Raw genomic sequence first — 25194 nt, forward strand, 5'->3', positions numbered from 1 at the left:
ATGTCAGATGTGGCAGGGCTTTCAAACTATCACGGATTACAAAGGGAAATCCAGCCGCGAGCCTCCCAGTGACACCAGACGAGCTAAATGCCTTCTATGCTCGCTTCAAGGCAGGTAACACTGAACCATGCATGAGAGCACTGGCTGTTCCGGACGACTGTGTGATCTCATTCTCTGTAGTCGATGTGAGTAAGACCTTTAACTTCTTGCGGATCAGTGGGACGCTAGCGTCCCATTTCGACATCTTCCGGTGAAATTGCAAAGCGCCAAATTGAAATTAATTACTATAAATATTAAACTTTCATGAAATCACAAGTGCAATACATCAAAATAAAGCTTAACTTGTTGTTAATCCAGCCGCCGTGTCAGATTTCAAAAAGGCTTTACGGTGAAAGCAAACCATGCGATTATCTGAGGACAGCGCCCAGCACACAAATGCATAACAAATAATTTTCAACCAGGGAGTTGCGACACGAAAGTCAGAAATAGCGATATAATATATGCCTTACCTTTTGAAGATCTTCTGTTGGCACTCCAAAAGGTCCCAGTTACATTACAAATGGTCCTTTTGTTTGATTAAAGTCCTTTTATATCCATAAAAACTCAGTTTAGCTGGCGCGGTTCAGTCAATAATCCACTCGGTTTCCCTCCTTCAAAATGCATACAAAATGAATCCCAAACGTTACCAATAAACTTATCCAAACAAGTCAATCAACGTTTATAATCAAACCTTAGGTACCCTAATACGCAAATAAACGATAAAATTTAAGACGGAGATTAGTATGTTCATTACCGGAGATAAATAACAAAGAACGTTCTTTTCTTCCACGCGCATTGGAAACACTACAGCCAAAATGGAAGCCACTTAGAAAAACTACAACTTCTCACTTATTTTCCAAAAAAAACTGCCTGAAACTCTTTCTAAAGACTGACATCTAGTGGAAGCCCTAGGAACTGCAATCGGGGAGGATTTCGCCTTATTATAATAGTGCCATTCATTGAAATCAGTGGTAGGATGAATTTTTTGGAGGGGGGTGGTTTGTCCTCGGGGTTTCGCCTGCCATTTCAGTTCTGTAATACTCACATACAGTATTTTAACAGTTTTAGAAACTTTGGAGTGATTCCTAACCAAATCTACTAATTGCATGCATATCCTAGCTTCTGGACCTGAGTAGCAGGAGGTTTACTTTGGGCACGCTTTTCATCTGGACGTCAAAATACCGCCCCCTAGCCCAAAGAGGATAAACAAGTTAACATTCACAAGGCCGCAGGGCCAGATGGATTACCAGGACGCGTACTCCTATTATGCGCTGACCAGCTGGCAAGTGTTTCACTGACATTTTCAACCTCTCCCTGGCCCAGTCTGTAATACCTACATGTTTCAAGCAGCCCACCATAGTTCCTGTGCCCAAGAATGCCAATGTAACCTGTCTAAATGACTATCACCCCATAGCACTCATATCTTTAGCCATGAAATGCTTCGAAAAGCTGGGCATGGCTTACATCAACACCATTGCAGACGCACTAGACCGACTCCAATTCGCATACCACCCCAACAGATCCAAAGATGATGCAATCTCCATTGCACTCCACACTGCCCTCTCCCACCTGGACAAGAGGAACACCTATGTGAGACTGCTATTCATTGACTACAGCTCAGCATTTAACACCCTTGTGCCCTCCAAGCTCATCACTAAACGAAGGAACCTGCGACTGAACACCTCCCTCTGCAACTGGATCCTGGACTTCCTGACAGGCCACCCCCATTGGTTAGGGCAGACAACACATCTGTCATGCTGACCCTCAACACAGGGGCCCCTCAGGGGTGCGTGCTTAGTCCCTTCCTGTACTCCCTGTTCACCCATGACTGCGTAGCCGCATGACTCCAACACCATTCTTAAGTTTTCTGACGACACGATGGCGGTAGGCCTGGTCACCGACAACGATGAGACAGCCTATAGGGAAGAGGTCAGAGACCTGGCATTGTGGTGCCAGGACAACAACCTCTCCCTCAACATCAGCAAGACAAATGAGCTGATCGTGGACTACAGGAAACAGAGGGCTGAGTACGCCCCCATTCACATCAGGGCTGTAGAGGAGGGGGTTGAGAGTTCCTCTGTGTCCACATCACTAAGGATCTATCATGGTCCACACACACACATAACACAGTCGTGAAAAGTGCACAACAATTCCGCTTCCCCCGCAGGAGGTTGAAAAGATTTGGCATGAGCCCTCAGAGCTTTAAAAAGTTCTACAGCTGCAACATTGAGAGCATCTTTACTGGCTTCATCACTGCTTCGTTTGGCACCTGCTTGGCATCCGACCGTAAGGTGCTACAATGGTTAATGCGTACGGCCCAGTACATCACTGGGGCCAAGCTTCCTGCCATGCAGGACCTCTCTACCAGGCGGTGTCAGAGGAAGGCCCTAAAAATGGTCAAAGTCTCCAGCCACCCAATTCATAGACTGTTCTCTCTACTACCGCACGCCAAGTGGTACCGATGCACCAAATCTGGAACCAACAGGACCCTCAACAGCTTCTACCCCCAAGCCATAAGCTAAATAGTTAGTGCGGGTAGCTATTTGGTTAACAATTCTACTGTTTTATTATCTATCCTGTTTCCTAGTCACTTTATCCCTAACTATATGTACATATCTACCTCAGTTACCTTGTACCCCTGCACATCGACTCGGTATTGATACCCTGTGTATATAGCCAAGTTATCGTTACTCATTGTGTATTTATTAATTTTATTATTACATGTTATTACTTTTCTTTTCTTTCTCTATTTTCTTTCTCTCTGCATTGTTGCGACGGGCCCATAAGTAAGCGTTTCACTGTTAGTCTACACCTGTTGTATACAACCTTATTTATACCTACACACCAAGGTCAAAAGTTATTTATACATGTTACTGACTTCTTCCCACACACAAACACAGGGTCTTACCAGATGGCATAGCCTCCACAACAATGCAGACAGGAGTCTCAGACATGCCTTGTGGAAAGAGAGAGAGAGTTAGCCTACCATTAAAAAAAATTAAAAAATTAGGCCTACGTGGTCTAAAAAGAAAGGAAAATACTATCACTAGAATCCACTTTTATAGATGAGAGCATACATTACATAGAGAGGGGGTAAATATGAGAAATGAGATCACTGCATACCATTGTAAATACAACTCATGTTTCTGTTTATTTATTTTCCCTTTTGTACTTCAACAATTTGCACATTGTTACAACACTGTAACGCCGTAATATAACATTTGAAATGTCTCTATTCTTTTGAAACATTTCTCAGTGTAATGTTTACTGTTCATTTCTGATTGTTTATTTCACTTGTGTTTATTATCTATTTCACTTGCTTTGGCAACATAAACATATGTTTCCCATGCTAATAAAGCCATGTGAATTAGAGCGAGTGTGTTTGTATACTTAGTTTTCACTGGCACTGTTCTCTTCTAGAATAGACAGGACTTCTCTCTTTCTTACCATCTTCTCTGTAATTCTTCCCTCTGTCTTTCTGTGTGTCTATATCTATGTCATTTTCTCTCTCCATCCCTCTATCTTAGTTGCTGTATGATCTGAAACTGAATAGATGTGAAAGTTTAAACGTTCTGACCTACAGTTCCAGTCAAAAGTTTGGACACCTACTCATTCAAGGGTTTTTATTTTTACTATCTTCTACATAGTTTTATGTCTTTGCTATTATTCTACCTATGGAATCATGTAGTAACCAAAAAAGTTTTCAACAAATCAAAATATATTTGAGATTCTACAAAGTAGCCACCCTTTGCCTTGATGATAGCTTGGCACACTCTTGGCATTCTCTCAACCTGCTTCATGGTAGTCATGCCTTGTTAATTTGTGGTATTTCTTTCCTTTTAATGTGTTTGAGCCAATCAGTTGTGTTGTGACAAGGTAGGGGTGGTATACAGAAGTTGTACCAAGTCCATATTATGGCAAGAAAAGCTCAAATAATCAAAGACAAACAACAGTCCATCATGACTTTAAGACATGAATGTCAGTCATTCTGGAACATTTCAAGAACTTTGAAAGTTTCTTCAAGTGCAGTTGCAAAAACCGATAAGCTCTATGATGAAACTGTCTCTCATGAGGACCGCCACAGGAAAGGAAGACCCAGAGTTACCTCTGCTGCAGAGGATAAGTTCATTAGAGTTACCAGCCTCAGATTGCAGCCCAAATAAATGCTTCGCAGAGTTCAAGTAACAGACACATCTCAACATTAACTCTTCAGAGGAGACTACGTGAATCAGGCCTTCATGGTCGAATTGCTGCAAAGAAACCACTACTAAAGGACACCAATAAGAAGAAGAGACTTGCATGTGCCAAGAAACAGGAGCAATGGACATTAGACCGGTGGAAATCTGTCCTTTGGTCTGATGAATCCAAATGTGAGATTTTTTTGTTCCAACCGCCGTGTCTTTGTGAGACGCAGAGGAGGTGAACAGATGATCTCCACATGTGTGGTTCCCACCGTGAAGCATGGAGGAGGAGGTTTGATGGTGTGGGGTGCTTTGCTGGTGAAACTGTCAGTGATTTTATTTAGAATTCAAGGCACTTTTAGCCAGCGTGGCTACCACAGCATTCTGCAGCGATACGCCATCCCTTCTGGTTTGCACTTAGTGGGACTGTCATTTGTTTTTCAACAGGACAATGACCGAACACACACCTCCAGGCTGTGTAAGGGCTATTTGACCAAGAAGGAGAGTGGTGGAGTGCTGCCTCAGATGATCTGGCCTCCACAATCACCCGACCTCAACCCAATTCAAATGGTTTGGGATGAGTTGGACTGCAGAGTGAAGGAAAAGCAGCCAACAGGTGCTCAGCATATGTGGGAACTCCTTCAAGACTCTTGGAAAAGCATTCCAGGTGAAGCTGGTTGAGAGAATGCCAAGCGTGTGCAAGCTGTCATCAAGGCAATGGGTGGCTACTTTGAAGAATCTCAAATTATTTTGATTTGTTTAACACTTTTTTGGTTACTACATGATTCCATACGTGTTATTTCATAGTTTCGATGTTTTCACGCTTATTCTACAATGTAGAAAATAGTAAAAATGAAAAACCCTTGAATGAGTAGGTGCGTCCAAACTTTTGACTCATACTGTAAGCCATGTTCTCATAGACCTCAGCTTTAGACCGCTTTTAGTAAGGACACGTGAAGTCGAGTGTGGGTGCGTGCGTGCGCAACTGGCTCTCACAGTCTCACATCCGAATTAGACGTTCATCCATGTTTCTCAAACATCAAATTTGTAAGTATTTAAGGTTAAGTTTAGGCATTAAATCTCAAAAATAACATAGCTGGATTTGAACTTGCACCTTAGGAATCAGAGGCATAAGGTAGACGGTAACAGCACTCGCTGTTGCCCCTAGTGGCCAGTTTACACCTCATCTCCCAACGTCCACAGACATGGATGGACGTCAAATACTGACTTGTATCACAGGTGACCTGGCTGGCGTGTGTGTGAGAAGGCAGTTTCCCAGACAATGGGAATGGCCAGTCTTACACAAGTCTCAGTCAGGCCCTCCGGGTTAGCTGCCCTCACCACCACTGTCTGTCTCATTGGCTTGGTTTACTTTGGCATCTGTGTGTATGTGTGTGTGTGTGTGTGATTGATTGAGTCAGTCCATCTGTAATGTAATTCTTGCTTTTAAACGAGCACAGAGGCACAAGTCTTTTTTTAGAACATCAAATAAAAATGTGGAAGACTGTTTCTGTAACCCTTGGCTTCAATCTCTCGATCGAGCGCTCTCCCCCCCCCCCCCCCCCCCTTCCCCTTACTACATGTAGAGGTTCGGTGATAAATGCCATAAGATCATTGAGTGTGTGTGTGTTCCGTATTACTTAGCATAATTTATGTGTTTCGCTCTACCTCCCTGAAACCAATAGAGGTTGAAAAACCTTTAAAAACAAAAATGTAAAAACAAAGTTCTGTTTTTCCTTCAAGGGGGGAATCTGTTATCTGTTTATCTGTTAGAGAGCCTGAGTCATGATAAGGGGGTAGACCACAGCGTGTGTGTGGTTAAGACAAGGTTAGTTAAGTGGTAAATTGAGTTTGAGGCTGAACTGTGGCCTCTAATCAAGTTAAGACCACGAGTGTGTGAGCGAGCGTCTCGGTGTGACACACACACACACACTGACCCAGACTAACAACCACATCATTCTGCCTGCTCATAATGTCTAGACGCTTCGCTTCCATCTCTCTCTCCATGACATGGTCAGATATCTGAGATGGAGGGAGGAAGAGGGCGGGAAGAGGTGTGAGGAAGTCGGAGTGAGAAGGAAGGAGCTAGGAGGGTCGGGGAGGAAAGGGGATTGATGGAAGGGAGGAAGGGAAGAGGATGTTAATAGTTAAGATGTAATGTGAAAGGAGTTTTACTGACACACACACATATATATACACACACACATATATACATTCACACACACACACACAGAAATTAATCTCTGTGGATGTAACCTATGACAACCCACAGCTCTCTCTCTTGCTGTGGGGCTACTTAACATAACATTTTATGTTCTGTGTGTGCGTGAATGCTTGCATGCATGTCTGTGTGTGTGTGTGTTCTCATGCAGGCTGTATTAGGCCCAGCTGGCATGCAGCAATCCACACATGAGGCTGATTATGACTCAGTATTACATTACAGACATTCCTCTTTCTGTCTCTCATTCTGCCTCTCTCGCTCTCTATCTTTCTGTCCCTCTGTCTTAGTGCTGATTAACTAAATGTTTTGTTTGTTTTTTGAACAACTAATTGACCAAAGTCTGTTCATTTATTTGAATTCCATTTCGTTTTTCTTTTCTTTCTGTGAGCTCAATGTGAAGTTTCTGTCAAGATAAATGCGATCAAGCCCGAACTGTGGGATGTAGTAGGGAGTTGTAGTTTGCAACATTCTACATAGTTTTGTGCAGAAAACGTGGTAATTAACTACAACAGTGATCACCAACCTTTCTGAGTCAAGATCAATTTCTGAATCAAAATGCAAGCCAAGATCTACTGCTCAGATTTTTTTTTAAACATGACTTAAAAAACTATGCAATTTGAACATATTAAAAACAGTACTGTAGCAATGAGGTTTGTAGTAGGCTATACGCCCATTACATTATCACTTCATATTGGCTATGCTTGAATTGCCCTGTCAATGTTGTTCTTCTCAGAACAACATCAAATCTCAAAATTTGATGTATATGATCACACTGGTAATAGATCAAGGCAAAGGGTGGCTACTTTGAAGAATCTTAAATATAAAATATATTTTGATTTGTTTATCATGATTCCATGTGTTATTTCATAGTTTTGACGTCTTCCCTGTTATTCTACCATGTAGAAAATAGTAAAAATTAAGAAAAACCCTTGAGTGAGTAGGTGTGTCCAAATATACAGTACCAGTCAATAGTTTGGACACATATACTCATTCAAGGGGGGCTCCCGAGTGACACAGCGGTCTAAGGCACTGCATCTCAGTGCTAGAGGGGCCACTACAGACCCTGGTTCTATTCCAGGCTGTATCACAACCGGCCGTGATTGGAAGTCCCATTGGACGGCGCACAATTGGCCCAGCGTCACCCGGGTTCGGGTTAGGGTTTGGCCGGGGTAGGCTGTCATTGTAAATAAGAATTTGATCTTAACTGACTTGCCTAGTTTAAATAAAAAATAAAAAAGAGGAATTATTTTCCAAAAGTCTTGAAGGAGTTCCCACATATGCTGAGCAATTGTTGGCTGCTTTTCCTTCACTCTGTGGTCCAACTCATCACAAACCATCTCAATTTGGTTGAGGTTGGGTGATTGTGGAGGCCAGGTTATGAGGCAGCACTCCATCACTCCCCTTCATGGTCAAATAGCCCTTACACAGCCTGGAGGTGTGTTTTTGGTCATTGTCCTGGTGAATAACAAATTATAGTCCCACTAAGTGCAAACCAGATGGGATGGCGTATCGCTGCAGAATGCTGTGGTAGCCACGCTGGCTAAGAGTGGCTTGAATTCTAAATAAATCACCAACAGTGCAACCAGCAAAGCACCCCCACACCATCACACCACCTCCTCCATGCTTCACAGTGGGAACCACACATGCGGAGATCTGTTTGCCTACTCTGTGTCTCACAAAGACATGGCGGTTGGAACAAAAACATCTCACATTTGGACTCCTCAGACCAAAGGACAGATTTCCACCGGTCTAATGTCCATTGTTCATGTTTCTTGGTCCAAACAAGTCTCTTCTTATTGGTGTCCTTTAGTTGTGGTTTCTTTGCAGCAATTTGACCATGAAGGCCTGATTCACGCAGCCTCCTCTGAACAGTTGATGTTGAGATGTGTGTCACGTTCGTCTTCTTGTGAGAGATTGGACCAAGGCGCAGCGTGTGCAAAATACATCTCTTTATTGTGGAAGAGAGAAAAACACGAAAACGAACACTATACACAAACTAACAAAAAACAACAAACGACCGTGAAGCTAAATAACGTAAGTGCACAGACAAGCAACAAACGTTCAACATAGACAATTACCCACAAACACATGATGCCCATGGCTGCCTTAAATATGGCTCCCAATTAGAGACAATAAACCACAGCTGTCTCTAATTGAGAACCAATCCAGGCAGCCATCGACATACAAACACCTAGACAAGACATTTCCCCATTAAACCTACAAACCCCTAGACAACCCAAAACACATACTTCCCCATGTCACACCCTGACCTAACTAAAATAATAATGAAAACAAAGATAACTAAGGCCAGGGTGTGACATAACCCCCCCCCCTTAAGGTGCGAACTCCGGGCGCACCAGCATAAAGTCTAGGGGAGGGTCTGGGTGGGCGTCTGTCCACGGTGGCGGCTCTGGCACTGGTCGTGGTCCCCACCCCACCATAGTCACTACCCGCTTTCGTAGCCTCCTCCAAATGACCACCCTCCAACTTAACCCCACTGGATTAAGGGGCAGCACCGGACTAAGGGGCAGCACCGGACTAAGGGGCAGCACCGGACTAAGGGGCAGCACCGGACTAAGGGGCAGCACCAGGATAAGGGGCAGCACCAGGATAAGGGGCAGCTCCGGACTGAGGGACGGCAGCTCCGGACTGAGGGACAGCACCGGACTGGCTGGCGGATCCTGGCTGGATGGCTCCGGCGGATCCTGGCTGGACGGCTCTGGCGGATCCTGGCTGGGCTGCTCATGGCTGGCTGACGGATCTGGCTGCTCATGGCTGGCTGACGGATCTGGCTGCTCATGGCTGGCTGACGGATCTGGCTGCTCATGGCTGGCTGACGGATCTGGCTGCTCATGGCTGGCTGACGGATCTGGCTGCTCATGGCTGGCTGACGGATCTGGCTGCTCATGGCTGGCTGACGGATCTGGCTGCTCATGGCTGGCTGACGGATCTGGCTGCTCATGGCTGGCGGAAGGCTCTGGCTGATCCTGTCTGGCGGAAGGCTCTGGCTGATCCTGTCTGCCGGAAGGCTCTGGCTGATCCTGTCTGCCGGAAGGCTCTGGCTGATCCTGTCTGCCGGAAGGCTCTGGCTGATCCTGTCTGGCGGAAGGCTCTGGCTGATCCTGTCTGGCGGAAGGCTCTGGCTGATCCTGTCTGGCGGAAGGCTCTGGCTGATCCTGTCTGGCGGAAGGCTCTGGCTGATCCTGTCTGGCGGTAGGCTCTGGCGGCTCCTGTCTGGCGGTAGGCTCTGGCGGCTCCTGTCTGGCAGACGGCTCTGAAGGCTCATGGCAGACGGGCGGCTTTGCAGGCTCAGTACAGACGGGCGGCTTTGAAGACTCATGGCAGACGGACAGTTCAGACGGCGTTGGGCAGACGGGCAGTTCAGGCGCCGTTGGGCAGACGGGAAGTTCAGGCGCCGTTGGGCAGACGGGCAGTTCAGGCGCCGTTGGGCAGACGGCAGACTCTGGCCGGCTGAGACGCACTGTAGGCCTGGTGCGTGGTGCCGGAACTGGAGGTACCGGGCTAAGGACACGCACCTTCAGGCTAGTGCGGGGAGAAGGAACAGGGCATGCTGGACCCTGGGGACGCACATTAGGCCTAGTGCGTGGTGCCGGAACTGGTGGTACCGGGCTGAGGACACGCATCTCAGGGCTAGTGCGGGGAGCAGCAACAGGACGCATAGGACTCTGGGGACACACAGGAGGCTTGGTGCGTGGTGTTGGCACTGGTGGTAAAGGGCTGGAGACACGCACCATAGAGCTAGTGCGTGGAAGAGGCACAGGGCTCTGAAGACGCACAGGAAGCCTGGTGCGTGGTGTAGGCACTGGTGGTACTGGGCTGGAGCGGGGAGGTGGCGCCGGAAATACCGGACCGTGCAGGCGTACTGGCTCCCTTGAGCACTGAGCCTGTCCAACCTTACCTGGTTGTATGCTCCCCGTCGCCCGACCAGTGCGGGGAGGTGGAATAACCCGCACCGGGCTATGTAGGCGAACCGGGGACACCATACGTAAGGCTGGTGCCATGTAAGCCAGCCCGAGGAGACGCACTGGTGGCCAGATACGTTGGGCTGGCTTCATGACATCCGGCTCAACGCTCAATTTAGCCCGGCCGTTACGTGGAGCTGGAATGTACCGAACCGGGCTATGCACGCGTACAGGAGACACCATGCGCTCTACTGCGTAACACGGTGTCTACCCGTACTTTCGCTCTCCACGGTAAGTACAGGGAGTAGGCGCAGGTCTCCTACCTGACTTCGCCACACTCCCTTTAAAGCCCCCCCCCCAAGAAATTTTTGGGTTGTACTCACGGGCTTCCAGCCTTGCTTCCGTGCTGCCTCCTCATATCGCCTCCTCTCGGCTTTAGCTGCCTCCAGCTCTTCACGAGGGAGGCAATATTCTCCCGGTTGTACCCAAGGTCCCTTACCATCCAGTATCTCCTCCCATGTCCATGAATCCTGTGTAGGTGGGTCCTGTTGCCGCTTGACACGCCGCTTGGTCCTAGATTGGTGGGTAATTCTGTCACGATCGTCTTCTTGTGAGAGATTGGACCAAGGCGCAGCGTGTGCAAAATACATCTCTTTATTGTGGAAGAGAGAAAAACACGAAAACGAACACTATACACAAACTAACAAAAAACAACAAACGACCGTGAAGCTAAATAACGTAAGTGCACAGACAAGCAACAAACGTTCAACATAGACAATTACCCACAAACACATGATGCCCATGGCTGCCTTAAATATGGCTCCCAATTAGAGACAATAAACCACAGCTGTCTCTAATTGAGAACCAATCCAGGCAGCCATCAACATACAAACACCTAGACAAGACATTTCCCCATTAAACCTACAAACCCCAAGACAACCCAAAACACATACTTCCCCATGTCACACCCTGACCTAACTAAAATAATAATGAAAACAAAGATAACTAAGGCCAGGGTGTGACAATGTGTCTGTTACTTAAACTCTGAAGCATTTATTTGGGCTGCAATCTGAGGCTGGTAACTCTAATGAACTTATCCTCTGCAGCAGAGGTAACTCTGGGTCTTCCTTTCCTGTGGCGGTCCTCATGAGAGCCAGTTTCATCACAGCCCTTAATGGTTTTTGCAACTGCTCTTGAAGAAACTTTCAAAATTCTTGAAATGTTCTGTATTGACTGACCTTTATGTCTTAAAGTAATGATGGACTGTCATTTCTCTTTGCTTATTTGAGCTGTTCTTGCCATAATATGGACTTGGTCTTTTACCAAATAGGGCTAGCTTCTGTATACCAACCATACCTTGTCACAACATAACTCATTGGCTCAAACGCATTAAGAACCTCTTTAAGGAATACCTAGGATAGGATAAAGTAATCCTTCTAACCCCCCCCCCCCCTTAGAGTTAGATGCACTATTGTAAAGTGGTTGTTCCACTGGACATCATAAGGTGAATGCACCAACTTGTAAGTCGCTCTGGATAAGAGCGTCTGCTAAATGACTTAAATGTAAATGTAAATGTAAGAAGGAAAGAAATTCCACAAATTAACTTTTAACAAGGCACACATGTTAATTGAAACGCATTCCAGGTGACTACCTCATAAAGCTGGTTGAGAGAATGCCAAGAGTTTGCAAAGTTGTCATCAAGGCAAAGGGTGGCTACTTCAAAGAACCTAAAATGTTAAATATATTTTTGTTTTGCAGTCTTCTGGTTACTACATGATTCCATGTGTTATTTCATAGTTTTGATGTCTTCACTATTATTCTACAATGTAGGAAATAGTAAAAATTAAGAAAAACCCTTGAATGAGTAGGTGTGCCATCTTCTGACTGGATATGTATTTATTTATTTAATCCAGACAGATAAACACTTAACAGCCTATCAACCGCTCAGCGGCGTACGTATGGTCCTAAAGCACACCGATGCCTCCGTTTTGTATCACATTCCAATGATAAAACTGGAGCGTACAAAAATGCTATTTCAGAATGTGGTGGGGACATGTCCCCAGTGAAAGTTCCGCCCCTGGTTTGAGAGGAGGGAGAGAGCGGCTGTGAGGCTGACTCACCATCCCTCCGCTGAGAAAAGGGGACACTGTATTCCAGCTGATGGCGAAATTCAGTTCGCATTATTATAATAACTGCATTATTTCTGTCTCATGCACCAATTCATTGTGTTAATCTGATGTCCAGATGAAGTGAAATATTACTTGATATTAAAAAAAAAAAAGGGACAAGCTGCTAATAATAACTCCATCTAGCTTATTGAAACTCTTTGCTATAGCTATTCATTGTAGCTGCAGTGGTATTCATTGAGTCTCTCTCTAGTCAGGGTTTTAAAAGTTTTGAAATCTCACAGTATCAACTTTGCTGTGCGCTCAAGGCTTCTTTTTCCTGTATATAGGCTCAGGGAAACAGTGCAGAAACTGTGATCTGAGCTATCTGATTGGCCAGTGGTAGGCTTGATTTGCTCTCTGGACTCGTCAACAGCACGAAACAAATAACACATTTTTGAACCAACCATTTTTGAACCGACCTCAAAGCACTAATTGCTCAACACTAGTCTCATTATTATTGTTATTCACAATTTATATACTTGAATAATTGCTAGATTTTATTCAGTTTAAACTAAAATAATAAATGAATGAATAAATGGATAATAAACTAGAATCTAAATAAATATCAAATGATTTGTCACTCACTGTCTCTCTCCCTCTCTTAATCCCCCCTCCCTCCCTCTCTCCTCTTTATCTTCCATTTTCTCTCAGCAGAATAGCTGAGCAATCCCCAGTCTCTCTCACCCCCCCCCCCTCTCTCCTGTCTGCCAGCCCCTATAGCTGACACGTGATCCCAGTCTAAAACTAAAGAACTCTTTACAGACTTTAACTAGTGACCAAACTGTTTTTCCCCCACAGCCCCATGAAAGACAACAGATATCTGTTCCTCACACTGCTCCATACCTGACCCTTCATCCCTTCATCTCACACTCATCTGTAGAGGAGAGGAGGGCTGGAATGGAGAGGAGAATAGAGGGGGAGGGAAGAAAACAAAGGGGGAAGGTTGGTCTGATAGGAGAAATTGAAACCGTGAGGCAGCTAGAAAATGTTTGGAGATGCGTGACTATGACTGGGTCTGTGTGTGTGTGTGCATGCATTTGTTTGTACGTCGTGTGTGACATGAAGTGAATTCTCTGCACGCATGACGCAAACACACACACCGCACTAATCCACTGGCTGAGTCTTAGACAGAGGAACATTCAGGCATTATCCTGCCCAGCATGAGAGGAAGTGCTCTCCTCTCTCTCTCTTTCTTGCCCTCTCTCTCTTTCTTGCCCTCCTCTCTACTTTTCGTTCCCCCTCTCCTCACTCCCTGTCTCTCTCCCCCACCAATATTCCTTGTTCTATTTCAATGTCCCCTCCATCGCTCCTTCTCCCTCTGCCAATCTCGTGTTCACTTTACCTCTCAGTCCCTCCCTCTCTTCCCCTCCTTCCCCCTATCCCTCCCTCTTTCTCTCACTCCACTCTCTCTCTCTCTCTCTGTCTCAGTAAAGTGAGGCTCAGTGTGAAAATGCCATCGTGCTCTCCTGACTGTTGCCTCTTTCAGGCTGTAGAGGTAAGCATGTTTGTGTGTAGCTTGGGTAGCTTGTGTGTGGGTAGAGTGAGTGTGTGTGTGTGTGTATAACTTTAGCGGTGACGACATTCCACATTTAGAAACTTTCTCAAACTACTACGAGACGCAATAAATACTTTTCTTCTTTTGTTTCTGGCGTCTCCTTTCTAGTGCGTACCCTTTGTGTTCTCTGCTGTCCTGTCTCTGTCCTGTCCTGTAATGGTCAAGACACAGCCCGGGCACTGGGCTGGGACGGTGGAAGGAGGAGGCAGAGAGAGCTGTGGCGTCATTTTTGGTTTCCTGTGATTCTCTGTGTTCTACCGTGGAGTTGTTTCTATTGTCGTGTGATTCTTTGTTCTACTCTGGACTTGTTTCTATTGTCGTGTGATTCTTTGTTCTACTCTGGACTTGTTTCTATTGTCGTGTGATTCTTTGTTCTACTCTGGACTTGTTTCTAGTGTCGTGTCTTGATGGGTTTGGGGATAAAACTTAATGATGGAAATTTAGGCACATTTTCTGCAGACACACACAACACGCTCACACCCACTCTTACACGCACACACAAACACACTTCCCTGCTGGGAGGAAGAAGCTTAGGATGGAGAGATGGTTAGATAGAGATATCTCTATCAATAGGGTTTTGCTCACAGGTGTATGTGTGTATTTGAGTAAATGTGGGTGTGTTTTTGAGGCGTGAATATTTGTATGTGTATATCGTTAAGTGCGTATGTGTATTTTTAAGTGTGAGTACTGTGTATGTTAATGTATGTATATTTTCAGGCATATGTTTAGTGCGTATATGTCAGAGGTATATATGTACTCTACCGGTCAACGTTTTAGAACACCTACTCATTCAAGTGTTTTTCTTAATTTTTTTAACTATTTTCTACATTGTAGAACAATAGTGAAGATGTCAAAACGATGAAATAAAGGGTGGCTATTTGAAGAATCTCAAATATAAAATATATTTAGATTTGTTTAACACTTTTTTTTAGTTACTACATGTTTCCATATGTGTTATTTCATAGTTTTGATGTCTTCACTATCATTTTACTATGTAGAAAATAGTAAAAATAAAGACGAACCCTTGAATGAGTAGGTGTTCTAAAACTTTTGACTGGTAGAGTATGTATGATGTGTGTGTGTATACTGTATCTCAGGCATACTGTTAAATGTGTATGTTCAGGTGCGTATGTGTAACCTCGGGTCAACCGTTTTTCTGGTGAGACACCTAGGTCATGGTCATGGTCAGCATTCGCGAATATCCTCATTTACATCAAATTATATTATATTTGTCACTTGAGCCGAATACGACAGTGAAATACTTACTTACAAACCCTTAACCGACAATGTAGTTTTAAGAAAAATAAGAGTGATGAAAATATTTACTAAATTACCTAAAGTGAAAAAAGTAACACAATAAAATAACAATAGCGAGGCTATATACAGGGAGTACCGGTACTGTGTCAATGTGCTGGGGTACAGGTTAGTTGAGGTAATTGAGGTAATATGTACATGTAGGTAGGGGTAAAGTGACTATGCATAGATAATAAACATTGAGTAGCAGGGGGAGGTCAATGTAAATAGTCTGGGTAGCCATTTGATTAGTTGTTCAGCAGTCTTATGGCTTGGGGGTAGAAGCTGTTAAGGAGCCTTTTGGACCTAGACTTGGCGGGCAGGTACTGCCTGCCATGCGATAGCAGAGAGAACAGTCTGTACCACAGGATCCGGATTCAACCATCTGGATAGAACGTACAACGGATACAAAGTGTGTGTGTGTGTGTGTGTGTGTGTGTCAGCCTGAGAAACAGACACACAGTAGGACTAAGTCTAACAGCTCAGTGGAGATCAGGACTAGGCTTAACCTGTTTTATTAACATTTCAACTGACTCAAAATGGCCGTTATTTAGTCTGGATTATTATGACATGAATATTAGGCAGACAGTCATGCTTATGACAAATCTTACAATGTGTTATAACTCCATTATAGTTGCAGTGTTACAGTTTGAGCTCAGAAGGAAAGTCTCTAACAGCTCTATATGCCAATTTCCTGGACACAGATTAAGCCTAGTCATATTGAGCATGCTTTTTAGTCCGTGGGCTAGGCTTAACGGTTAACCGGCCCTTAATGTTTCCACTGCTCTTTACAGTGGCCTGTTTGTAAATGACTGTAAATATATTTTGTGACCTTTCATTCAAATAACGGTGAACAGTGATGATGGGACAGGGACGGTGTCATATTGTTTTTATATGAATACAATATTTATCTCTCTCGCTGTGTGTGTGCAGATCATCAAGGTGTACAGTGAGGATGGAGCAGGGAAGGTGGTGGAGGTGCCGGCTGATATGAGGGCCAGAGACGTGTGTCAGCTCCTGGTCTATAAGAGCCACTGTCTGGACGACAACAGCTGGAGCCTGGTGGAGCATCACCCACTACTGGGCCTCGGTGTGTGTGTGTGTGTGTGTGTGTGTGTGTATGTGTGTGTGTGTGTGTGTGTGTGCATCGAGTGTGTTAAGGTTGGGGAAGCATATACTGTAGACTCTAGCTACCTAAAAGCTTCAATCACATAAAATCCACAGTTCTGTTTAACCTTCTGTGACCTTTTTAGTGTCGTTTTATTGCCTCACCTTTTTTGTGGGGTTTTATTGCCTCACCTTTTTAGTGTGGTTTTATTGCCTCCCTCTTATTCTCTATCCTGTTTTCCACCAAGCTTTCCTATCTCTACTGACTGTTACTGGAATAGAAGACTGTTTTATACTTGGTAGATCATTGTAATTTCTGGAAAAACTGTATGGGAGAGATGGAATGTGAGAAGAGCGCAGAGAAAGGGAAGGGGTGGAGAGGGAGAGGGGGAAGGGTGCAGAGGCACGGTGTCAGTATCAGGCCAATGCAGCAAACAGCCAATCCCAGGGCTGCATTGGTCGAGCCCCCAGACAGCTCAGGCAATCAGCTCTGTCCCTCTACTTCAACAGGAAATTCCCCTGCTAGACGCCAGGACAGAGTGGCGTAGACACACACACACACACACACACCTTGAGCTCTGTGTGAGGCACGGTATGGGCTCAATCCTTTTTGAGCAACTGTGGGTTTTAGCGCTGTGTGTGTGTGTGTGTGTGTGTGTGTGTGTGTGTGTGTGTGTGTGTGTGTGTGTGTGCGTCCGTCCGTCCGACCTGGAACGTGTCAATATGGGTCTCCAACCAGCTGGAGTCATGTGATCTCAAGAGAGAAAGAGAAAGGAGAACACACACTTCTAGCCTATACATCAAAATAGAGAGCGTTAACAATATACGAGGTCTATTACTCTCAATAGTCAGCTTCAGCTTTTTATACAAACTACAGTTATTTCTGACTGCTTTGACAGGGTGGATGAGTTAGAGGGAGGGGAGACAGAGTTAGAGAGGGAGGGAGGGACGGAAGAGGGAGAGTGAGAGGTAGAGAAATGGATGAGAAGAAGAGGGCGAGACAAAGGGAGTGATGGAGCTGAGGGAGGGAGAGAGAGAGGGAGGGAGGGAGGGGATTAGGTGGTAGGGTGAAAGGAGAGGGAGAGGACAGGAGAACTGGGCTCGGCTTCTCTGTCCAATCAAGTAAAATATATGACATCATCCTACTGCAATGCCAAACCTGCTTCTCTCTCACGTGTGCGTGCTCACAGCCAACCAATCTCTTCCCTCCTCTCTTTTCCAGTGGCAGTTCAGAAACTGGAAACAAGTGTGATGACCAACTGTAACAATGCAAATAAATGGGCTAATGGCTGATCTCTCTATTCTCCCTCTTCCTCCCCTTCTCTCCCTCCCCTCTGCAGAGCGCTGTCTGGAGGACCATGAGTTAGTGGTTCAGGTTCAAGCCTCTATGACCAGCGACAGTAAATTCCTCTTCAGGAAGAACTATGCCAAGTATGAATTCTTCAGGAACCCCCTGGTGAGTCCTCTGTCCACACGTGCACACACTCCGTCGCACACACTGCCTGAGGTGATTCAGTAAGAGGGAGTGACCTCACCTCAGTGCTTTGGTAATGACTACAGTAAAACTACCATGTCGATCACACAAAAGGTAGGGGTGGGGGTGGGGGTGGGGGGGGGTGTATGAGTGCTCGCCAAGGAATTACATCAGGGGGTGAGATCATACTGCATCTACTCTGGATCGCTCTCCTCTCTCCATGTCTCTCTCTCCCCTATCCTTTCTTTCTCTCCTTCCTCCCTCTCTCTCCTCTTTCCATCTCTTTCTCTCTCCCCTATCCTCCCTCTCTCTCCTTCTACCCTCTCTCAACTACTCTCACTCCTTCCTTCCTTTCTCTCTCTTCTCCCCTCTCTCTCTCATTCTCTCACACACCCTCTTAATAGTGGTTCCATCACTAATGTGATACTGAAGTCCCTGAAGTATTTTGCTCTCTGTTCTCTCATTCTTCTGTATTCTCTGCTTTCATTCTCTCTCTTTTCTCATTTGGTCTCTCTCTCTCTTAATCTCTCTCTCTCTCTCCAGAACTTCTTTCCGGAGCAGATGGTGGCATGGTGTCAGGTATCTAACGGCTCCATCCCCCAGTCACAGCTCTTACAGGTGGAGTACTGTTACACCACACGCACTAGTGCACACACATCAAATCAAAGTTTATTTGTCACACGCGCCGAATACAACAGGTGTAGACCTTACAGTGAAATGCTTATTTTACAGGCCCTAACCAAAAGTGCGATGTTTAAGTAAAAAATAGGTATTAGGTGAAACAGTAAAAAGACAGTGAAAAATAACAGTAGCGAGGCTATATACAGTAGAGAGGCTATATACAGTAATGAGGCTACATACAGGCACCAGTTAGTTGGGCCAATTGAGGTAGTATGAACATGTAGGTATGGTTAAAGTGACTATGCATATATGATAAACAGAGAGTAGCAGTAGCGTAAAAGAGGGGTTGATGGGTGGTGGGACACAATGCAGATAGTACAGGTAGCCAATGTGCGGGGGCAGCGGTTAGACGGGCTAGTTGAGGTAGTATGTACATGAATGTATAGTTAAAGTGACTATGCATATATGATAAACAGAGAGTAACAGCAGCGTAAAATATGGGTTGGGGGTGTCGGGACAATGCAAATAGTTTGGGTAGCCATTTGATTACTTGTTCAGGAGTCTTATGGCTTGGGGGTTGCCATGCGGTAGTAGAGAGAACAGTCTATGACTGGGGTGGAGTAGAGGAGGAGACTGAGCACGCACCCTTGAGGGGCTCCAGTGTTGAGGATCAGCGTCGCAGATGTGTTGCTACCTACCCTCACCACCTGGGGGCGGCCTGTCAGGAAGTCCAGGATCCAGTTGCAGAGGGGGGTGTTTAGTCCCATGATCCTTAGCTTAGTGATGAGCTTTGAGGGCACTATGGTGTTGAACGCTGAGCTGTAGTCAATGAATAGCATTCTCACATACGTAGGTGTTCCTTTTGTCTGGGTGGGAAAGGGCAGTGTGGAGTGCAATAGAGATTACATCATCTGTGGATCTGTATGGGTGGTATGCAAATTGGAGTGGCTCTAGGATTTCTGGGATAATGGTGTTAATGTGAGCTATTACCAGCCTTTCAAAGCACTTCATGGCTACGGACGTGAGTGCTACGGGTCTGTAGTCATTTAGGCAGGTTGCCTTAGTGTTCTTGGGCACAGGGACTATGGTGGTCTGCTTGAAACATTTTGGTATTACTTAATCAGGGACATGTTGAAAATGTCAGTGAAGAGACCTGCCAGTTGTTCAGCACATGCCCGGAGCACATGTCCTGGTAATCCGTCTGGCCCCGCGGCCTTGTGAATGTTGACCTGTGCATGTACACATATGCACACCTCTATCCCCACCTCCACATCCACAAGCACATGCACACATTCCAGAGAGTCCTTACTCACTCCCGTGTGTGTTTTGGTACAGAACTTCCTGAACTCCAGCAGCTGTCCGGAGGTGCAGGGGTTCCTCTATCTGAAGGAGTCTGGCAGGAAGTCCTGGAAGAGACTCTCCATGTTCCTCAGACGCTCTGGACTCTACTACTCCACTAAAGGATCCTCCAAGGTAGGAAGAAGATCAGGAATGTGTCCAAAATGACTTCTCATTCCCTGTGTAGTGCCCTAGTGCCCAATTATCTGTATAGTCCACTACACTAAAGAAACTACTCCAAGGAAGGACTGTTCAAACCTCCTCCCTCCCTCCATCCTCTCTCTAGGAGCCCAGACACCTCCAGTTGTTGTCAGACCTGGAGGAAAGTAGTGTGTTCACAGTGACCACAGGGAGGAAGCTGCACAACGCCCCCACTGATTACCAGTTCTGTATCAAGGTGAGGGACACACTCACACACACTGGCCCCAGGTAGCAGACAGACAGTCCTGTAATGTGTGTACCTCTGCGGGGGTTATCCCTGGAGGTAACCAGGTTATACTGGCTCAGCCTAGTGGGATAGGCTGGGACAGGGCCTGCTAGGACACTGAGCCTAACAAACAATCAATTGATATTTGTCACATGCTTCATAAACAACCAGTGTCGACTAACAGTGAAATGCTTACTTACCAACAATGAAGAGAGAAAGAAAATAGAGACATAATAGAAATAATAAAACATGTAATAATTAAGTAATAATAAATACACAATGAGTAACGATATCTTGGCCTTTAGAAACTATTCATTCCCCTTGACTTATTACACAGTTTGTGTGACAGCCAAAATTCTAAACGGATTAAATATATATTTTTTTTAGACACAGTACCCCATAATGACAAAGTGAAAATGTATTCTTATTTTTTTTGTGCAAATGTATGGATAATGAAATACAGATATTTCTCATTTACATAAGTATTCACACCACTGAGTCAATACTTTGTAGAAGCACCTTTGGCAGCGATAACAGCAGTGAGTCTTTCTGGGTAAATCTCTTTCCACACCTGGATTGTGCAACATTTGCACATAATTTTTTTCAAAATTCTTCAATCTCTGGCATTGGTGGTTGATCATTGCTAGACAACCATTTTCAAGTAGATTTAAGTCAAAACTGTAACTTGGCCACTCAGGAATGTTAACTGTCTTCTTGGTAAGCAACTCCAGTGTAGATTTGTGTTTTAGGTTATTGTCCTGCTGGAAGGTGAATCCATCTCCCAGTGTCTGGTGTAAAGCAGACTGAACCAGGTTTTTATCTAGGATTTTGCCTGTACTTAGCGCTGTTCCATTTATTTTTTATCCTGAAAAACTCCCCAGTCCTTAATGATTACAAGCATACCCATAACATGATGCGGCCAACACTATGCTCGAAAATTTGGAGAATGGTACACCGTGTGTGTTGTATTGGATTTGCCCCAAACATAATACTTTGTATTCAGGACAAAAAAGTGAATTGCTTTGCCAACATGTTTTTGCATTATTACTTAGTGCCTTGTTGCAAACAGGATACATGTTTTGGAGTATGTTATTCGGTCCAGTCTTCCTTCTTTTCACTCCGTCAATTAGGTTAGTATTGTGGATTAACTACAATGTTGTTGATTCATCCTCAGTTTTCTACTGTCACAGCCATTAAGCTCTGTAACTTTTAAAGTCTTTATTGGCCTCATGGTGAAATCCCTGACCGGTTTCCTTTCTCTCTGACAACTGAGTTAGGAAGGATGCTTGTATCTTAGGCCGTCATTGTAAATAAGAATTTGTTCTTAACTGACTTGACTAGTTAAAAAGGTTAAATAAAATTTAAAAAATCATATTTGTAGTGACTGGGTGTATTGATATACCATCTAACGTGTAATTAATAACTTCACCATGTTCAAAGGAGTATTCAGTGTCTTCCGAGTGGTGCAGCGGACTAAGGCACTGCATTGCAGCGCTAGAGGCGTCACTAAAGACTCTGGTTCGTTCCCCGGCTGTGTCACAACCGGCCGTGATCGAGAGTCCCATAGGGCGGCGCACAATTGGCCCAGCGTCGTCCGGGTTAGGGGAGGGTTTGGCCGGGGGGGTAGGCTGTCATTGTAAGTAAGAATTTGTTTATAACTGACTTACCTAGTTAAACATATATATATATTTTTTTTTACAAATAGGTGTCCTTCTTTGCGAGGCATTGTTAAACCTCCCTGGACTTTGTGGTTGAATCTGTGTTTGAAAGTCACTGCTCGACTGAGGGACCTTACAGATAATTGCTTGTGTGGGGTACAGAGATGAGGTAGTCATTCAAAAATGCCCACCAGAATGAGTCCATGCAACTTATTTATGGGACTTGTTAAGCAAATTTGTACTCCTTAACTTATTTAGGCTTGCCATTACAAAGGGGTTTAATACTTTACCTGTTCATTTGTAATTAATTTGTAAAAATGTCAAAAAACATAATTCCACTTTGACATTATGTTATTGTGTTTTGGTGTCCACATAGTGTATGTACATATAACTAGGAATAAAGTGACAGATAATAAACAGTAGCAGCAGCGTATGTGATGAGTCAAAGTTTGTGCAAAAAGGGTCAATGCAGATAGTCTGGGTAGCTATTTGGTTAACTATTTAACTCACTATTTACCAGTCTTATGGCTTGGGGGTAGAAGCTGTTCAGGTTCCTGTTGATTCCAGACTTGGTGCATCAGTACCGCTTGCTGTGCAGTAGCAGAGAGAACAGTCTATGGCTTGGGTGGCTGGAGTCTTTGGCGATTTTTAGGTCCTTCATCTGACACCGACTGGTATAGAGGTCCTGGATGGCAGGGAGCTTGGCCCCAATAATGTACTAGGCTGTATGCACTACCCTCTGTAGCACCTTTCGATCGGATGCCAAGCAGTTGCCATACCGGGCAGTGATCTTAGTTGGAGAGAATATTCAAGAGCTTCAAGCAATATCTAGTTTTAGATTTGGTGAATACTGACTGACGGGTTGTCTAACTGAACATCTGATTGTTTGATTGACAGCCTGGTAAGGTTCTGTGATTGGCTGATTGTTTGATTGACAGCCCAGTAAGGTGAGGAGTGAGTGTAAGGAGCTGAGGATGCTGTGCGCCGAAGATGAACAGAGCAGAACCTGCTGGATGACTGCCTTCAGATTGTTAAAGGTACACACACACACTCACAGAATCTTCTGTATAACTGATGTTTCATTTATATGTATTACTTGAAAATGTATTTTGTTGTGCGCTACATATATGTTCTGTTTTGACAGTATGGGATATTACTGTATCAGAACTACAAGAGTCCCCAGCAGCGTAAGTCTCCTGTCTCACACTTCTCTACTCCTGTGGTAAGACTCCTATTCACATGTTTCTATTCCCGACTCTATTTAAGCAAACTAGGATCTATTGGAGAGCGATAGCGTGGCTCAGACAAGTTCTCTGTCTCTGTAGAGGAGTGTGTCTGAGAACTCTCTGGTGGCCATGGACTTCTCTGGCAGGACGGGACGCGTCATACAGAACCCTCTGGAAGCACAGAGCGCCGCGGTGGAGGAGGGACAGACGTGGAGGGTGAGGAGGAGAGTAGGAAGGAGAGGAAGTGGATGGGATGGAAGATTGGGAAACTCAGACTAAGAAGAAGGTGTACTTCTGTCATTCTGAATCTAAAATTGTTTTGTTTGTTTATCTTTCCTGCCGTCAGAAACGGGGTCACCGTATGAATGCTCTGGGCAGCCCCAGCCTCCTCCACCCATCTTCTCTCAGCTCAGGTACCCTACACTTTACATTACTTTGCTCTTATACCTGGATAGTAGTACTGTAATAATTACACTAGTAACAACATTTAACAGTAACTTCATAAATACTTAGTAATGCTAGATGGCGCCGGAGGAGATGGCTGCCGTTTTACGGACTCCTAACCAATTGTGCTATTGTTATTTGTGACTTATTTTGTACATAATGTTTATGCCACTGTCTCTTATGACCAAAAATAGCTTCTGTATATCAGGACAGCGATTACTCACCTCGTACTGGACAAAGATTTTTTCTTCAATGAGTTGGACGCAAAGAATTTCATTCTTTCATTCGCATGTGGAAGAGACGGAGATATCTGGGATATCGGACGCTTATAAGAAATCCCGCTATGCCCTCCGATTAACCATCAAACAGGCAAAGCATCAATACAGGACTAAGATTGAATCATACTACACCGTCTCCGATGCTCGTCGGATGTGGCAGGGCTTGCAAACTATTACAGACTACAAAGGAAAGCACAGCCACGAGCTGCCCAGTGACACAAGCCTACCAGATGAGCTAAATAACTTCTATGCTCGCAAGCAACACTGAAGCATGCATCAGCCGTTCCAGACGACTGTGTGATCACGCTCTCCGTAGCCGATGTGAGTAAGACCTTTAAACAGGTCAACATTCACAAGGCCGCAGGGCCAGACGGATTACCAGGATGTGTACTCCGAGCATGCACTGACCAACTGGCAAGTGTCTTCACTGACATTTTCAACCTCTCCCTGACAGCATATTTCATGCAGACCACCATAGTTCCTGTGCCCAAGAACACTAAGGTAACCTGCCTAAATGACTGCTGACCCGAAGCTCTCACGTCTGTAGCCATGAAGTGCTTTGAAAGGTTGATCATGGGTCACATGAACACCATTATTCCAGATACCCTAGACCCACTCCAATTTGCATACCGCCCCAACAGATCCACAGATGATGCAATCTCTATTGCACTCCACCCTGCGACTAAACACCTCCCTCTGCAACTGGATGCTGGACTTGCTGATGGGCCACCCCCAGGTGGTAAGGGTAGGTAACAACACATCTGCCACGCTGATCCACAACACGGGGGCCCCTCAGGGGTGCGTGCTCAGTCCCCTCCTCTACTCTCTGTTCACCCATGACTGCATGGCCAGGCACGACTCCAACACCATCATTAAGTTTGCCGACGACACAACAGTGGTAGGCCTGATCACTGACAACGATGAGACAGCCCATAGGGAGGAGGTCAGAGACCTGACTGTGTGGTGCCAGGATAACAACCTCTCCCTCAATGTGATCAAGGAAAAGGAGATGATTGTTGATGACAACAGGAAAAGGAGGACTGAGTACACCCCCATTGTCATCAACGGAACTGTAGTGGAACAGGTTGAGAGCTTCAAGTTCCTTGGTGTCCACATCACCAACAGACTATCATGGTCCAAACACACCAAGACAGTCGTGAAGATGGCACGACAAATTCCCCTTCAGGAGACTGAAAAGATTTGGCATGGGTCCTCAGATCCTCAAAAGGTTCTACAGCTGC

General features: G+C 45.1%; 1 protein-coding gene across 3 annotated transcripts in view; it reads left to right on the forward strand.

Annotated features, from left to right (window-relative positions):
* Positions 1–25194, forward strand: part of LOC139554973 (growth factor receptor-bound protein 10-like) — a 55586-nt gene that overhangs the window by 23587 nt on the left and 6805 nt on the right. For 2 of the 3 annotated variants that reach the window (XM_071368308.1, XM_071368309.1), the window contains 9 exons: positions 16314–16470; positions 17828–17943; positions 18505–18579; positions 19918–20055; positions 20207–20317; positions 22944–23042; positions 23150–23227; positions 23331–23447; positions 23578–23644. In XM_071368308.1, coding sequence (XP_071224409.1) covers positions 16314–16470; positions 17828–17943; positions 18505–18579; positions 19918–20055; positions 20207–20317; positions 22944–23042; positions 23150–23227; positions 23331–23447; positions 23578–23644 — 958 coding nt within the window. Of the gene's footprint in view, positions 1–13818; positions 14028–16313; positions 16471–17827; positions 17944–18504; positions 18580–19917; positions 20056–20206; positions 20318–22943; positions 23043–23149; positions 23228–23330; positions 23448–23577; positions 23645–25194 lie in introns of those variants that run through there. The other variant, XM_071368310.1, reaches the window with a different exon arrangement.

Source organism: Salvelinus alpinus, chromosome 26 (assembly GCF_045679555.1).
Source record: "Salvelinus alpinus chromosome 26, SLU_Salpinus.1, whole genome shotgun sequence".
NCBI lineage: Eukaryota > Metazoa > Chordata > Actinopteri > Salmoniformes > Salmonidae > Salvelinus > Salvelinus alpinus.